We start from the raw sequence: 18,012 nt of genomic DNA on the forward strand, positions 1-18,012 counted from the left end.
TCACTGTCCTATTGGTTAATGTGACAGTCATTAAGCCGCTGACATAGGATGTGAAGAAGGTTGAGGACAAATACATGTAAAATCAATATCTCTTAAAACCTTTTTACTTGCAAAGCTGAAGTGTGCCATTCATCTCTCCGTGCTTGCTTTCTGCCATATTGATTTCTCAAATCTAAAGGTTGGGGTGAGTAAAGCTTTGGCATTTCTTTTTTTCCAACTGAATGATAATTTTTCCTTTTAGATCAAGTTGCTGTATTGTCCTTCTAGGTTTTAAAGTTCTAAGACCTTTTAAAAAATTGATAACAACCAATAACATAATTTTGATTAGTCCAGTGTTTGGACCCATGCCAGGGGAAGTATTTAGGTCCACAGTTATGTATTCATAATTCTGAAATCTGGAGAGCTCTTAAGAAATAGAAGTTTTTTTTTTTTTGCATTATGTTTGGCACAAATTAATCTGGTGACAAAACCTGACCTGAATGGATGCAAGGCTATTTATAGTTTGTAATAATCTTATATAGTATGACTATTCGTAGCTATTGCTGCAGAAATCTAACATGTTTGACTAACGGTGCTGCCCCAGACTCTGCCAGGGGTATTATAAAATAAACCACAGCTCACTTCCTCAAATATAAAAAATTATGAATACCAAAATACATCTGGCTCCAAGAGTTTCAAGTTAAGGAATTGAAGACCTGACCTAAACTGTGAAGGTAATGATTTTTCACTCTCCTGCTAATTTTCAGCCAAAGTCACCAAGCTGAGAGAAATGACAAAATCGTGGACGGAACTTTAAAGGCACAAGAGCTGCAGTGACCCGACTTGCTCTCTACTTCAGCAGAAGATAAGTTTCTTGCTGGCCCTTGAGTGTCCCCATCTGAACACCATGCTCCTCTGGCCAGCGTATTAAATGAGACTTAACCCGATTACCAACATATTGCTTTATTTCTTGGTGGTAGTAAATTAAGGCTTTCTAGAGTCATACAGCACGCAGTGATTGAACATTAGAAATAAAAAAAACAACAATGAGCATTCAATTTCGCAGAGGCAGGAAGGAAGCAATGTTTTAAAACAGATAAATTTCCTAGTGAGACCTTTTGCTTGGTCTCTAAAAATCTGCTGAGCTGTTTCCCCAGTGACCTCTGCCATAGATTCATATCCCAAGTAGGGGCAGAGTGGCTGAAGAGAAGACTGGGGCAAAGGGAGAGACGGGGAGAGACAGTCTGTGCTGGGCAATGAGTGTGAAAGTCAGCTTTGTCTCATGTGTGGAAGGCAGTTTAGGCGAAGTGGTCAGGTGGTGGTGATAAAGGTATTTGTAATGGGACACCCCTTTTTTGGTTCAGGGCACCATTTTGGATCTCTTTTTTCATTCCCGGAGTATGAAAATTTACCACTTGAAAGACCCCAGTAGTGCCAAGGGTTAGGGACAATCCTTGTGATTCTCAGCTCCCGAAATGTTACACACAGTCACAAGTCACAGAGCATGCGAAAGCTACCTTCAACCTCTTTCATGGCTCTAAACCCTGTGACTATCACTAGACACTCTCCCCAGCCAAGCAATTCACTTTCCCCCATGGCACATAGTCGTGATTACACATTAAGCTGTTGACGATGTTGACTGAAGAGGAGGTCATATGTCAAATGATGCAGGAAAGAAACCTCCTGGGCAGACACCACCTCAGTCTATCTCCTCCTTCCCGACATAAGACAAAGAAACGCAGGGAGCCTACAGTGGGAGTGCAGTTGTCGAGTTGTGTGTGAGCTTGATCTGAGACCAATTCCATCTACTTGGGCAGAGGTTTTGCGTTTGGATGATGGACCCTTTGAGAAAGTGGATGACTGTTTGGACAGCGATGAAGGAGAGGTGTGCCTAGAGAACAATGTGGGAAAAGTCACGTGTTTATTAACAAAAGGCAACTCAATTCCATGAAAATGAACAGCGGACTTTCTTCTGGCATCCTGATTTCACACGAGTGAGGCTAGCAAGTGGATTCCCATCCAAACAGGGCCATTTAAAATGCATACTTGGCAAGGATTTTCATGTTCTATTCCTAGGGCCTGGCTCGCGGGCCAGCACCTAAGTGTGATCAATGTGCTCCCTCTTCCATTGGCCTGACATTTTTGAGTGAGCAGTCTTTGAACACCTGAAAGTCTGCTGTGTGCTCTTTGACAGAGAACATCAGCTAGCCACGGGAGAAGGTACACGAGGTGGCAATCTGTGCCGTAAAACACTCATGACTTAAGCCCGACAGGCTTCACGTGATGCAGTCTGGATGCACAGAGAAATAAATAGACGAGAAAAGTGGAAATGTGATCGGAATGAGGAAGAACCACCAGGTCTGCTCCTGCCAGCTGCAGGGCAGACGTGTTTGCTGCCTGCCACATGTGCACTGAGAAAGGATGGAAAACCCTTCCAAGACATGTGCTCTCTTGGGCCTCCCTTGTTAATTAAAACTGGTGAGGGTCTTTCTTCCTATTTGAAAACACTAGCAAGGTCAGCTTGACTGGGGCTGTGGGGTGTGCTGGGAGTGGGAAATGCATGGCCTCCGTAAGATGGTGTGGGGTAGGGTGGCGGGAACTTGTCACAGGAACCACCCACCTAGCCGGGCAGGAGTAGCTGCCCAAGAGACTCACCCACCAAAAGAAACAGGGTTGGGGTGACAATCGGATCGGAGTGAAGGACATAGGGGGCATTCACGCTGGCACTTGCCAATCTCCTGACAGCCCGCACAGAACCAATACTCTTGGGAGAGGTAGACGCCTCATATGATGTACGTCAACGTGCTGTTGCTTACTGGCAATCTCCGTTCCCGAAATTCTAAAATGGGTATGAAGCGGATCCTCGAGCTGGACGGCCTCTGACTCAGCACGGGAAGCCGAAGCCCAGAGAGGGCACGTGACTTGCCCAAGGTCACGCAGCTCTGTCGTGGCAGAGCGCAGGGCTCCTCCTGCACAGTGCTGCTTGCCACAAGTGATTCTGTAGAAAAGGGCTGGAAGCACTTTGTATATACCAGGTGCTAGGACATTTATTTACCAAGAATTAGCTTGGGCGCGGGGCTGATGAGTACGGCTTAGGCCAATCAAGCAGTTTAAAGAGGAGGAGGTCTGGAGAGCATCATTATCCTGGATGTGTGGTCGCTGTTGGCCAGGGAGGGGCTGTGGGGTGGGTGGGGGACCATGGGGACACGGTGTGTGCGCGCAGAAGCCTGGGATGCCACCAGGAGCGGAGAGAGAGAGAGGCGTTCTTAAACACACTGCCATGGGCTTGCGGAGGTACCTCTTTCGGGAGAAGAGAAACTGCCTACAGATGACCTGACCCAAAAAACCCCAGTTTACCGGCACAGCCACTTGTCTCTCCCCCCGTCCCCCCCTTCCTCTCCTTGACCCCTGTTGCCCACGAGCACTAAGGAAACAGAAAAGCCAGATCCTTAGGAACCTTCCAGGAAGCAAGGACTGCTCCGAGAGGGTGGGGGGTGGGGGTGAGGGTTGGGGCTCTCATCCGCCTGGGAAGCGCGGCGCTCTGTCCCCGCGCATGCACCGCCCTTCAGAAGAAGGCGGGGTTGGTGTGCTCGATGACGCAGCGCTTGCAGTGGCGCTTCACGAACCGCAGGGCCTCCACGGACACCTCGCAGTCCTGCACGTTGAGCATCTGGAGGTCGAAGCAGTTGGCCGCCACGATCTGCAGGCCCTGGCCCGTGATGCTCTCGCAGGACTTGAGGCTGAGCCGCTTAAGGTTGAAGCAGTTCAGGGCCAGGCACTCGAGGCCCGTGTCGGAGACGAGCGGGCACTTGCCGATGTCCAGGGACTTGAGTTTGGTGCAGTTCTTGGCGAGGTACTCCACGCCGTGGTCCGTGATGCCCTCGCAGCCCCTCGCGTTGAGGTAGCGCAGCTTGCTGCAGTACTTGGCCACGTAGCGGATGCCCACGTCGGTGACCCGGCCGCAGTGCGCGATGCTGAGGTACCGCAGGCGCGCCTCCAGCTTGGCGATCTCCCGCAGGCCGAAGTCGCTGACGAAGCGGCAGTCGCTGACGCTCAGCTCCTTGATGGACGTGCAGTAGATCATCAGGTAGCGCAGGCCCTCGTCGGTGAGGCGCACGCAGCGGCGCAGGTACAGGTGGGTCAGCTGCGTGCAGTGCGCCGCGATCGTGTGCAGCCCTTCGTCCTCCAGCACGAAGCAGTCCGTCATGTCCAGGTAGCGGATGGAAATCTGTTTGCCATGCAAGGGGGACAGTTTAATGGAGGCCTCCCGGGTCAAGCTGATGCAGGTCACTTTGGAGCACCCTACACAGAGAGACAGAACACACTCTCAGAGAGCCTTCGAGAACCGGGGGGGGGGGTGCCCCGGCCGGGGGGGTGACCTAGCAAATTCCTACTCCCCCGCCCCCCGCAGATGTGGCCCCGATGTTACCCCTGCCCTCTTGGGTTCTCCGTGCTCATCTGATGGTTTAACTACTTTGGTCATCTGGGTTTAAGAGACTCCCTGGGCTTTTGAATCGGAAACACCGCAGCTCCAATTCCACATCCATCACTAACTGCCTGACATTGGGCAATCAATCCTTCTGAGACCTTCGTTTGTCTTAAAATGGGGATGATCACGTTCCCTGCAAGGTCGCTGTGAAGAATAAAGGAGACAATGCTTGTAAATACTTGCCCTGGCCCAGAAAGTTCCGGAAGCTCAGTAAGGGCTGGTTCTCTCCCTGTAACGGTGTGGTAGCTCTGTGGTCAAAGAGGTAAGATCATGCTAGAGAAGGCTTGGCCATGACCTCGGTTTGGCAGAAAGAGCATTTGGGAGTCACACCTGGTTCAGGTCTACTTCTCAGGGCCTCAGGCAGGAGGCGTCACTTCTCTGGTCCATGCAATGAGCATGAGTAGCTGGGGTGCTTGTACTGTTGGGGTATCATGACGATGCAGTGAAAGAAAGGGTACAGAAATACTTGGAAGACTCCAGGGGAAAGACATGTAATTATTTTATTTTTTTTATTATAATAATAATTTTTTGTTATATTATGTTAGTCACCATACAGTACATCCCTGGTTTTTGATGTAAAGTTCCATGATTCATTAGGCTAAAGACATGTAATTATTAATCTAACCCGAGGTGGCCACCTGGAGACTTCGTTCAACTGTCTTTGGTCAAGGAAGAACAACTGTGTCATCTGGATGATTGCTCTAGCCCCTCAAACAGTCTCCCTGTCCTGCCTTTACTCCCAACTATCTGTTCTGAGAGCTGCCGGAGAGATTCTGGAAAATAGAACTCTAATCATGTCACTTTGCTCAAAGCCTGTGGATGCCACTCCTTGAAGTCTAAGGGGGCCTCCGAGGACCTGCATCCTTGCTCTCTTTGACTTCATCTCTTACCGCACTTCTCTGACCCCACTGGCCTCCTTGCTGGTTCCCAGACAGCTCAGCTACCCTCCTGCCTCAACGCTTGTGCACTGGACAGGGCTTCCCCGGGTAGCCCCGTGGGCCATCTGCACTTTCTGAGGTCTCTGAGCATACATCAGCTTATTGGACAATTCTTCCCAATCACCCTGTATGAACCGGTGTCCCCTGCTTGACTCCCATTTCTTTTTAGCACTCTTTTTCTTTTTGTGGCATGATACATTGATTTGTTCACTTAAGTATTTACTGTCCTCACTCTGGAAGGTAAACTCCTGAGGAAAGGGATTCCCGGCTGTTCACGGCTGTATCCCTCATCCCTGGTTCAGAGCTGGTGTTCACTAAGCATCTGTTGAATGAACGAATGAGTGAATTATAGAGTGAATAGAGTCTTCTGTAGGAAGATCAGATAGGATAATTCGTTTTATTTATTCTTAAACAACAAACATCTATTTCTCACAGTTTGGAGGCTGAGAAGTTCAAGATCAAGGCGCCAGCCAATTCATTTCCTGGCTTCTGGTGAGAACCCTCTTGCAGACAGCTGCTTTCTTACTGTGTTCCCACATCATGGAGAGAAGGAGAGCAAGTTCTCTGGTCTCTGTTATAGGGTACTAACCCCATCATAGGGGCTCACCTTATGACCTCACCTAAACATAATGACTTCCCAAATACCATCACACTGATGGCGAGGGTTTCAACATAGGGATTGTGGGGAGACACGAACATTCAGTCTATAACACTACCCTCCTCTTCCCACACATCAGCCAGACCTTTCCCCGCAGGCCAGTGCGTTCATACCAAAAAATGCCTCCAGCAGATGGCAATTAGGCATAAAGCATGGGAACCCACCTCAGTCAAATGGGGCTGGGGGTGGGGAGGGAGGAGTTTCTCTCTCTATGTAAGTACAAATATATACGCTTTCACCTCCTGGCCCATAAAACCTATATAAGCCTCTAGGAAAGATTTGTGGACCTTGATCTAGGGCTAATTTTGCCCCACTCAGGATAAATTCCAATATTTAAATGTCCTCAGGACTTTGGCCATGGCTGATGTAAATTTATACTTCAGTTGTCCGTTTCATACTTAATTAAAATGCCTTTTATTTGTACTGAATGATGAAGTTTACAGAATGCTTTAATGAACGTTGCCTTACCTGATTTTTAATCCATTTTACTGATAAGGAAATTAATGCTTAGGAAGATTTTTTTTTGTTGTTGAGATCTAGAACCCCTTTAATACTCTATCCTCCTTCAAATGACTGGAAGATATCTTTAGCTATCTCTCTAAACACTGTTTCTAGCCACTCTTCCCCTAGGAATGTGTATATCAATGATACATTATATACATTATATGTTATATATAATTATATATGAAACCCTCATTTCAATGTATATTTCAGTTCACTTGCTATTACTACATAAAATATGTATAGCATATTTTTTGTATATAAATATAAAAATATGTCAATATAGAATATAAATATATATGTATATATATTTCATCCCACTACATAAACTGTATCTGTGTTTTTCATTTTCTCTGTGCTCTTCCCGAGTCCTTCTTGCAGTTCCAAAGCCAGGTGCTTCACCCCGGGCACCTCTGTGCCCTGGCTGCTCCAGCAATATCCAAGGCTCTCAAGGGCGACGTAATAGTGCTAATGGGGACGTTCCTCCCACCTCCTGGCAGGCTGCCCAGGAAACTCTTATAAAATTCAGGTCCTGGGAATAATGAGGTTCAAAAGCCAAGTGCTACCAAGTCAAAGAATTTCAGGAAAGAGCAAAGCATACAATCCAATGCTGGAGAGCAAAGGTGTGACTCGTCGGAGGCTGGCTGTCTGTTCTGCTCCATGGTAGCCTTCGTGGTTCTGCAGAAGGTGGTTGGTACCCCTCACTTTTAGCTTTGAAATCTTCCCCTGTTTTGCATTTCCTTTTTTTTTTTTAGAGCGACTGTAATCCTGCTTATACTGAATTTCTATGTCCACAGTAGTGGCTGCCCATCCGTGATGCCTGTGAAGGCACTTTGTTTTTCAAGATCAGATGACAACCTTTGTTCTTCAACTCTTAGTTTCGGTTTCTTATTTTTTTTTTTAATATATAGTAAAATCTGATGCACTCCAGGAAGGATATTATATTTGATTCAGGGAAACATGTGCCTTGTTTTTGAAACTGAGTCCCCAATTTAATGAAATACCGGTTAAGCTCAGTTTTGGTAAAGATGCTATTTTGATTTGCTTGTATTATTTTAGATCAATAATTTTAATTCAATCCTCAGCCTTAATTCTTTCAGATCTGTTAGGTTTGGATTGAAAAGAAAATAAATTGGTCCATGGCTCAGTAGGTAAGATCTGTGGTTAGTTCATGCATTCATACATTACAGAGATGCCAGAGAACCTTAGAAATCATCCCATTACACCTTCATTTTTTAAAGATGAGGCACCTCAGACTCGATGAGATTATGAGTCTCATACAGCCAGACTAGGGGAAGTTTTCTGATCCAAGGCTTCAATTAGAGGAGGTAAGAAATGACCAGGATATAGCATGCAATTGATGAATTGCATGAGAGATTTACTGTAGGTGTGTTGGCATGAAGTGAACATTTAGATACTGAGGAATCAGGAGTCTTGGAAGTGGCGAATATCTATAAGAAGATTCTTGAAAGAGAGAAGCAATTTGGTTACCTAATATGGAGATCAGGCAGTAAGGTGAGAGCACGAGCAAACATAAGACCCAAGAAAGCATGGGAGCAAAGGAGTTGTGAGGAGTGGCCATAGGGTGGAATGCAGAGTATCCGAAAGCATTTAATGGGAACTGAGATAGGAATGGACCATTGGGATCAGATTATTGGGCCTGCCCTAATACTCAGGGTAAGGAGTATGGATATTCCTCAGAGGAAATGAATAATCTAGGCTGAACATATCTGTGGGGTTTCTTCAATTAATTCCAGATTTGGTCCTTCTTTCACAAAAATGTTCTGCGTTACCACCTCCTCTCATTACTGGAGGACTCCAGGTGTCTGGTTGTAGGAGGACCCTTTGAGGCAATTTCCTTTGCAATAATTACAATATTTTATACTCTGAAAACTGGTCAGCTTTACCATTTTCATTGACGTTTCAAGATATTATTAATTATGATAGTTAATTTTATGTGTCAACTTGAGTCGATGACGAGGTGCCAAGACATTTGGCTACACATTTCTGGGGGTACCTGTGAACCTGTTTCTAGGTAAGATTAACATCTGAATCAGGGACCCAAGAAAGCAGATGGCCTGCCCAATGTGGATGGCCATCATGCAATCAGATGAGGCCTGACTAGACTGAAAGGCAGAGGAATGGAGAATTTGCTTTCTGCTTGACTGTTTGCACTGATGCATTAGTTTTCTCCTGCCTTTGAACTGAGACTTACACCATCAGCAGCCCTGGTTCTCAGGCCTTTGGATTTGGAATGAACTGCCTTGCCAGCTTTTCCTGGGTTTCCAGCTTGCAGACGGCGGATAATCTCTTTGTGGGCGCGCGCACACACACACACACACACACACGCACACACACACTGTTCTGTTTCTCTGAAGAACCTGGACGAAATATTAATAAAAGGTAATATGTAATAATGACAAAAGCCTATAGCTAGTTAGAGTAAGTTTCAAAGACTTGCAAAGACAGCTTTCAAGGTGAGCGTACTAGGGACAAGAGAAGCAGTCTCACATCCTCTGGGGCAATTAAGCTCTAGACCAGCGACGAATCTTCCAAAGTTGAGTTTCCTGCCAGTGAGAAGGCCAGCTTGAAAACCAAAGGGGAACCTTGGTTTCCTTGATTCAGAACCTTGATTTCACCTCTGCCGGCTCTCTGGCTTCTCCCAGTATCAACCTAACGTTCTCAGATTCCCTCAGAACCGGAGCGCACCATTTGGAAAACCCCTCCCCCCTAACAGCTGGAATCCTGTGCTCTTAACTCAGTGAGTTAGCGATTCCCTTGTGTACATAGTGTCTACACAGATCACTGCGGGTCACTGAGAGGCGTGTGAGAAAACCACAAATATATGAGGCTCTGCAGATTAGGGGGATATAGAGGAAGGGCATCAGGCTTACAGAATGGTTCGTCAAAGGGGCCTAGCTCCATCCAGGCGCTCAGGCTAGAGGCCCAGGAATTTCCATTCCCAAGGTGGTTTCTACTTTTCTGAATTAACAAAGGACCCCAACAGAACAGGGCGTGGTACTTGCACCCCGTACTGACGGTGCTCAGGGGGCTCCTGTAACAAAGATGGGGACTCCAAGAACCAGTCATTGTCTCATCTGATTTTCGAAAAGACAAGGAAATGAGGTGTCTAAAAAAGGCCCACGATGCTCAGAATCTTAGAATGTTAAGCCAATTCCTTGTGCTTTTTTTTTTTTTAACTGAAGAGGAAACACATCTAGAGAAAGCTGTGAACTGTCCCAAATCACAAAGTTTTGAAACTAGTCCCCACCACATCACAATGCGTTCTGTTTCCAGAATTCCTTGGAGGAAAAATGTAAGAAAACCTCTTTGTTTCCTGCCTCTTTATGCCAGCAGCTGCTCATGACTAACTGAACGTAGGGTTACTATGGTTTTGTCCTGAAGCCAGCTGAGGGGGGGGGGCGGGGGGAGAAACGAGTTGCTTTCCAGCAAGGGAAAGAATCTGTGAAAAATAATTGACTGTCATCTGAAATATTTTCAGATGTCGGCTTTTGAAAGCGAGAGCGAGCTCAGAGAGCGGACTTCGACTTCAGATTTTGTGGGAGGGTATCATTTACCTCAGACGCTTGTAAATCCCAAATTCTGTTTATTCGCCTGTCACAGTGTTTTTTACTTCTTGACCCCTCCCTGACCATCCCTGAGGCCGTGGCTCATGCTGTTCATTTCTTTAACTCCCTGATGCATCTCACACATTTCGGCCTCTCAAATGTTGGTCTTTTGACTGGGCAGTGGAGGAGATAAAGAAAGGCTGTTAGCCTGGCTGGGTCCATGTCTGGCACCAAAGTTTGAGTCTGGGTTTTAATTCTTCCTGCCTGAGAGAGGTTTTCAAGCAAAGCAGCCATGGTGGGATGTCCTTCAATTTTAAAAAGATCTAAAGTCTCCACTTGATGGGCCTTATCATTGCACCATGTAATTGAGAATTTTGCTTAAAAAAAAAAAATCCAAAATCAACCCAAGGGTGAGGAGTGTGGGGGTGAAACAGAAGGAGACACTTGGCCACGATGGATTTTCCCCAGGGTCTGCAAAATGGCAAGCAATCGTGAGCAGGGCCCAAAGCACCGGATCAGCTTAGACACAGCTCTGGCTTCCACGAAACAATAACCAAAGGACATAAAGGGCGGCGTCTAAACCACCTGTGTTTGGGTTAGGTATTTGGTTCCCATTCTCTGTGGCTGCTGTGAAATTCAGTGACAGCCATGGGGAGGAAGGACGGGTTTATAAGTCACACAACCTTACCTCCCAGACAAAAAGGTGACTTGAGTGCCTTTAAGAAGTTGGCCTTGTGTGATGGAAGGGACACCTCTGGCCTCTGGGGTCGTGATTACATAGAGACAGACTCTCTCTGGAAGAGTCAGTGTCCTTACCACCCACCCTCCATCTCTAATGCTATCAAGGAGGGGGAGGGGACCGGCTCCAGGTGGCGATGTCCTCTACTGCTTTGGGAGGGTGCCCTGGAAGGCCCCTCGGATGGGGGGGGGGGTCGGCTGCCATTTACCTGACACGTCCAGGTGCTCCAGGTTGGGGCAGAGGGACACCACGTCGAAGACCGCCTCGTTGGAGATATTGTAACAGCCCGAGACCTCCAGTCGCCGCAGTTCGGGGCAGCACTGGGCAATGGTGTAAAGCCCTCGGTCCGTGAGCCGCCTGCAGCCACTGACAGTGACGGTTTCCAGCATGAGACACACGTTGGGTGTGTCCTGGCAGAGTCTGCGGGTCAGCACCTTGAGGGCGCGGTCCACGTGGATGGTCTCGCCCGTCAGGCGGATAGTCCTCCAGAGCCGCGGGTCCCAGGCCAGGTTGTACCAGCGGCGGCACACGCGCGCGCAGCGGCACAGCTGGTTGGTGGGCAGGAAGGAGAAGATCTGCACCATGCACTGGTCCGGCAGGCGCTCGATGCTGGCCTGCTCCTTCTGCGGTCTGGAGGCGAGCCGGATGAGCGGGTGGGTGAGGCGGGTCGGGGGCGGGGAGTGGACCATGGCCACCGTCTCCCCGGTGACGGAGGACGAGGAGGTGGACGAGCCCCTTCCATTCTGAAATCCGGGCAGGTTCGGGGGACATATCAGCGCGGGGCTGGGCGTGCTCAGTGTGCGCATGCTCAGGTCGGAGTCTGGCAAAGGACAGAGAGCAAAGGGTTAAAAGGAGGGCCGGCAGCGGAGCCCAGGGAAGGGGCCAACGAGGGACGCGCAGTCCACGGATATTCCTCCCGGACAGACCCCGGCTGAATCCGTCACCGGAGGCAGAAGCACATGCAAATGTCACCCAGTCCAGAAAGAGTCCTCTCTTTGCAGGAGGGGTGGGCAACCTCGTTTGTGAAGGGCCAGATACGGAATGTTTGAGGCACCGCAGGCCACATGGGCCCCGTCTCCGGGGCCACTCGTCCACCCTGCCATCGTAGAGCAAAAGCTGCCATAAACAATACGTAAACAACCAGGGGCGGCTGTTCCCATAAAACTTGTTTTACAAAACAGACCAGCTGGCTTTGACCTGCGGGCCGTAGCTGGCTGCCTTCTGATCCCCATTAACTGTGGTCATCTAAAGGGCACAACTTCAAAGCTTCATTGTGTCTATTCTGGGAAGAAATCTCACATACTGTGAACACAAACTCTTTCCCTTTTCTAATTACAATTTGGTTAGACAGGTAATTACCTTCCATTTACCAGTGAAGGGATGAGTTTCAGGAGAGGAAGACTGCGGAGGGCCATAGAGAGCATTTGCTGTCTTTGCCCTGGCCTGCCCCCTAGTGTCCAGTCCCCCATCTTTTGATAACCGTACCCCAAACTCCGACTGCAGTCTGGGGTGTGCGGAGCCAGTAGACCCGGCACTTCAGTGCTGTTTCCAGGCCTATCTGTGGTAATATATATTTTTCCTCCTTATTAACAACTCTGCCTTTTGTATTTGAATGACGTGACTCGTATTCTATTCCTTGAAACCAGAAAGACCACTTAGTGAGGATACAAGTGGTTTTTCAGTTTTTGAGGGATTAAGAATTCTTTAGAATACCACTTTAAGAAGTCTGTTCATTTCATACCCCTCATCTTGAAATCGATATGAAATAATTTATTTTCTATATAAATAAATTTATTTATTGTATACTCTACATATGGATGGATAGATTTAAGATGATATTTTTCTCTCTAAATATGTTTGTATTTTACACACACACACACACACACACACACAGTGAGAGAGAGAGAGAAAGAGAGAGAAGGAATTTATTCCCCAAACACAAGTTTCTTAATCTGTGAAAAAAGAAAAAAGTGAGCTGGGCTAGGTGATTTCTAAGTCATTTCCAGCTCTTAAGACTTAAACAAAAATTCTATCCTTGTGTGCTTTTCCACATTTCATACTTTGGGAATTTTCAAACGTTCATTTTTTTTTTTTTCAAAGAACTTCTGGTAATAACATACAACGCGAGAACTTCTGACACTGGGGTCTCCATGAGTGTCTATTTGTAGTTTTCCTCCTGGTATACTTGTTCTACTGTTACAATGTTTTCTTTCAGTTTGCTTCTTTATAACCTAACACTGAAAATGTCCTACACATGTTATGACTTTGCTCCTGGATCGTCCTTGAATTACTGTTTCCCCCCCGCCCCTCACATTGTCTGCCCCTTGAAATACAAACGCTACGTGCAAATGCCACCTCCTCTAAGAATATTTTCTTAATGTCTTTGAGATATAATTAATCCCTTCCCTATTGAAATCCCCATTCTTTGTTATTAGGCAATTGTGAATTGATCTTTCCCGAATGTGCCTGACTGTATTATTTTTCTCAATTTTGCATCTCTCCCTATATCCACGTATCTTTGTCAGGTGACTCTGCAGTCCCTCCGAGGGACAGTAGATTTGCTCCATCCACTGATGTTGGGCTTGGCTATGTGACTTGCTTGAGCCAGTGAATATTAGGCCATGTGATGTGCCCAGTGAGAAGAACATGCCTGGCTAGTCCACTGATCTTAGGGTGCTGTGAGGCCCATGGGGAATACAGAACTGGCTGAAACCTGCAGCTTAGAGCCAAGCTCAGCCAAGCCCAGCGTGAGGTGGGGGGGGGTGTCATCCGATGCCCAGGTGAACCACAGATGTGTGAGCTAGAACTCTGAGCTTGGGGTGATTTGCTACATGGCATTACTGGGCAACAGATGACAGATACACCTTCATTACACTAACAACTTCTTTGAGACAAAGATTAAATCCTTTTCTTATGTGTGTCCTGGCAGCACCTGACACGGTTTACGGTACACAGTAGGTGCATATGTATTTTTTGAATTGTGAAGAAATACTTCTAATGTTTAAAAACCAATCATTTCTAGCTTGGCATGTACTTCTCCATCCCAAGGGGTATACGTACTGTGTTTTAAATCATTCCTAAGAAAAGAAGTGTGTACATCTCTCTTTTGTAATCAGCTAAAATAAATAGTAAATCTTAAAGGAAAATACTACATGTAAACCAATTAGGGATTTCAAAACTGCCATGCAAGCTACTGTGGTAGTAACCTTCATCATGATGGGAACTCTGAGAATTGCCTCCGAAGTGAGCATTTTTCTTAGGCAGGTGAACAGCTCATTTAGGGGCAGGGGGGGAAGGCAATCTCAGGCTTTCAGCTCTGACATTTTCCTGGCTGTGAGGGCTCTGAAATCTCTCTCCTGCCTGACTACGTTCTATTCATCTTGAAGGAGAAGACACTTCACAGTGCTCTGCAAAGACCCGCACATCTTGAGTTATGCCCCTGTGGGATGAACAGGCTTGTGGTTGGGAATCAGGATTCCTAAACTTGCATCTATAACCGATTCACTTTTCTTCGCTCTTTCATGCTCCCTGCACTGAGGGAGAGAACGGGACCGCATCCAGATTGACCAGAACTGCTGTGCTGTTAGTAACACATTCCATTTTTTCTTTGCCAATAATCATACCCGAGTGGTAACGGAATTTACACTCAGAGAGAGATGGCAGCCTCGCACATCTGTGGGGAACATTCTGTCCTGGAGAGGATTCAGGAGCTAGTAATAGCTCTTTCCTGCCTTTTCTAGAGCTTAGCAGCACAGTTCTCCGGAGTGATTCCTGATTGTGCGGCACTGTTCACTCACATGAGGAGACAAGCAGGGGAGCCTGGGGATTTCCACCAGGAAAGCTGGATGTCTCTTTTGCCAGAATGTACACTAGGGATCTCTGGATCCTTCCTAGTTATGCAGGTCAAGAACCCTCAGAGACTTTTTGAAAGGGTATGATTTGTCATGATTGGATAAATAGCACCTGATGATTAAATTAGTAATAAAGAGCAATGAGTAATGCGATGGTCTAAATGTTTGTATCCCTCTCAAGTTCATGTGGAAATCCCAACCCCCAAGATCATAGTATGAGGAGGTGAGGCCTTTGGGAGGTGATTAGGTCATGAGAGTAGAACCCTCATAAATGGGATTACTGCCCTTATAAGACAATCCCGAGAGCTGTTGGATGCATTAGTATTTTACAATTGTTTCATCTTCTTGTTAGATTGTCTCCTTTGTTATTATGGTGTCCTTCTTTGTCTCTTGTTACACTCTTTGTTTTAAAGTGTATTTTGTCCAATATAAGTATTGCTATCTCTGCTTTCTTTTCACATCCGTTTGCATGATAAATGTTTCCCCATCTGCTCACTTTCAATCTGCATGTGTCTAGGTGTGAAATGAGTCTCTCGCAGGCAGCATATAGATGGGTCTTGTTTTGTTCTGTTTTTTAAAATTTTTATTTTATTTTTTTTTAAAGATTTTATTTATTTATTTGGCAGAGATAGAGACAGCCAGCGAGAGAGGGAACACAAGCAGGGGGAGTGGGAGAGGAAGAAGCAGGCTCATAGCGGAAGAGCCTGATGTGGGGCTCGATCCCATAATGCCGGGATCACGCCCCGAGCCGAAGGCAGACGCTTAAGGACTGCGCCACCCAGGCACCCCTGTTTTGTTTTTAAATCCATTCTGACGCCCTATATCTTTTGTTTGGAGTTTAGTCCGTTTACATTCAAAGTACTTTCTGATAGATTTGTATTTATTGCCATTTGGTACTTGTTTGTGGTTGTTTTTGTAGTTCTCTGATTCTTCTCTTGCTCTCTTTTGTGGCTTGCTGCCTTTCTTTAGTGATCGACTTGGATTCCTTTATTTTTTGCATATCTGTTACTGGTTTTTGATTTGTGATTACCATTAGGTTTATATATAACATCTTCTGCACATAGCAGTCTATATTAAGTTGATGGTCACTTAAGTTTGAACCCATTCTTTATTCCTCCCCACCCATATGAGGTATATGGGATCATATCTTATATCCTTTTATTCTGTGGATCTCTTGACTGACTTTTACAGATATACTTGTTTTTACTGCTTTTGTGAGTTTCCTACTTTTCTCACTTTTACTTATGGTCTTTGCTTTTCACTCAAAGAGTCTCTCCTTTAGCCTTTATTGTAGGGCTGGTTTAATGGTCATGAACTCTTTTAGCTTTTGTTTGTCTGAGAAACTATCTCTCCTATTCTGAATGATAGCCTTGCTGGATAGAGCATTCTTGGCTGCAAATTTTTTTCCTTTTAGCATTTTGAATATATCATGCAACTCCTTTCTGGCCTGCAAAGTTTCTGCTGAAAAATCCACTCATAGCCTTATGAGGTTTTCCTTGTTTGTAACTATTTTCTTTTCTTTTGCAGCTTTTAAAATTCTCCCTGTATCACTACTTTTTGCCATTTTAATTATATGTGTCTTGGGATGGACCTCCTTGGGTTGATTTTGCTAGGGGGTTTCTGTGTCTCCTGGGTCTGGATATCTGTTTCCTTCCCCATATTAGAGAAGTTTTCAGCTATATTTCTTTAAATAAATTTTCTGCCCCCTTTTTTCTCTTCTTCTGGGATCCTTATAATGTGAATGTTATTATGCTTGAGGGAGTCGCTAAGTTCCCTAAGTCTCTTCTCATCTTGTATACTTTTTCTTCTCTCACGTGCTCAGCTTGATTACTTTTCATTATTCTATCTTCCAGGTCACTAATTCATTCCTCTTCTTCTGGTCTCCTATTTATTCCATCAAGTGTATTTTTTTTTTTTTAAGATTTTATTTATTTATTTGACAGAGATAGAGACAGCCAGCGAGAGAGGGAACACAAGCAGGGGGAGTGGGAGAGGAAGAAGCAGGCTCATAGCGGAAGAGCCTGATGTGGGGCTCGATCCCACAACGCTGGGATCACGCCCTGAGCCGAAGGCAGACGCTCAACCGCTGTGCCACCCAGGCGCCCCATCATCAAGTGTATTTTTAATTTCATTATTGTGTTCTTCATCCCTGATTGGTTCTTTTTTTATCTCTTTGTTAAGGATCTCACTGATGTCCTCCACTCTTTTCTCAAGTATCTTTATGATCATTACTTTAAATTCTCTATCCAGCACATTACTTATCACCGTTTTGCTTAGGTCTCTTGCTGTGGTTTTATCCTGTTCTTGTATTTGGGACAGCCTCCTCCGTCTCCTGATTTTGTCTAACTCTCTATGTCTGTTTCTTTGTGTTAAAAAGTCAACTGTATCTCCTGCTGCTGAAAGTAGTGGCCTTATGAAGAAGAGATCCTGGAGTGCCCAGCCATGCAATGTCCTCTCTTCACCATAACCTGGTGCTTCAGCGGCTGTCTCCTATGTGTGTTGTGTGTGCTCGGCTGTTGTATCCTGGCTGCTTTTTCCTTAGGTCCAGTAGTCCACAGAGGATCTCTTTTCCTGTTGTGGGCAGGGTTTGGTCTCTGGCCAGGGTGGGGAGTGTGGTTTTAAAAGGTGCATGCCAGCCTGCCAGGGAAATGAGACCCATGGCCACTGGGACTCAGGCTCGGCAAATCATACCAGTCAAGTGACGCAACTTTGGCAAGGTTTGCGCCAGTCTTCTGGGAGAGGGGGCCCACAGCTCCAGGACTGAGGCAAGCAAGACTGGAAAGCGTGGATCCAAGGAAGCACTGTGGAGAGGGGCTTGGTGTAAACAAGTTAGGTAGTGAATGTCAGTGCCGCTGGTTCCCACAGGTGGCTGTGTGTTTATGCTGGGGGGGGGGGGGCAGGGGGGGGGAGGTGACCNCACCTGCCAGCTCCTTTGTTCCTGGAGAACTCCCTCAGTGATCCCTGCCCCTCCAGGATATGCTCCAAAATGAGTAAACTACAGTCCTTCCTGCATGTCCAGGCTTTATGCAAACTGCTGCTTCTACCCTGTATTTCTGTGGGCTGTTTGTCATGCTGTCTCTTAAGGATGGGGACTCAGCTTCCTCTTGCCTTGCAGGCTCTCCCAGAACTGAACCTGCTGATGTTTAAAATTCCAGGCATGAAGTCCTGCTGGTCGTAAGAACTCACGAAATTCAAAATTCGGGCTCCTCTTGCTTTCAAAGCCAATGTTATGGGGATTTGTCTTCCCCCATGACAATCTGTTTCTCTCCCTTCTCTGCAACTGTGACT

General features: G+C 46.3%; 1 protein-coding gene across 3 annotated transcripts in view; it reads right to left on the minus strand.

Moving 5' to 3' along the window:
• Positions 1-934: 934 nt before the first annotated feature.
• The window catches only part of FBXL7 (F-box and leucine rich repeat protein 7), a 376,376-nt gene continuing 359,298 nt past the window's right edge, over positions 935-18,012 (minus strand). For 2 of the 3 annotated variants that reach the window (XM_011222799.3, XM_034657077.1), the window contains 2 exons: positions 11,082-11,693; positions 935-4,281 (listed from right to left, as the gene is read on the minus strand). In XM_011222799.3, the coding sequence (XP_011221101.1) occupies positions 3,545-4,281; positions 11,082-11,693 (1,349 nt within the window). In that variant the 3' untranslated portion in view covers positions 935-3,544. The remainder of the gene's footprint in view (positions 4,282-11,081; positions 11,694-18,012) is intronic. The other variant, XM_034657078.1, reaches the window with a different exon arrangement.

This window comes from Ailuropoda melanoleuca, chromosome 3, assembly GCF_002007445.2.
Source record: "Ailuropoda melanoleuca isolate Jingjing chromosome 3, ASM200744v2, whole genome shotgun sequence".
In the NCBI taxonomy this organism is placed as follows: Eukaryota; Metazoa; Chordata; class Mammalia; order Carnivora; family Ursidae; genus Ailuropoda; species Ailuropoda melanoleuca.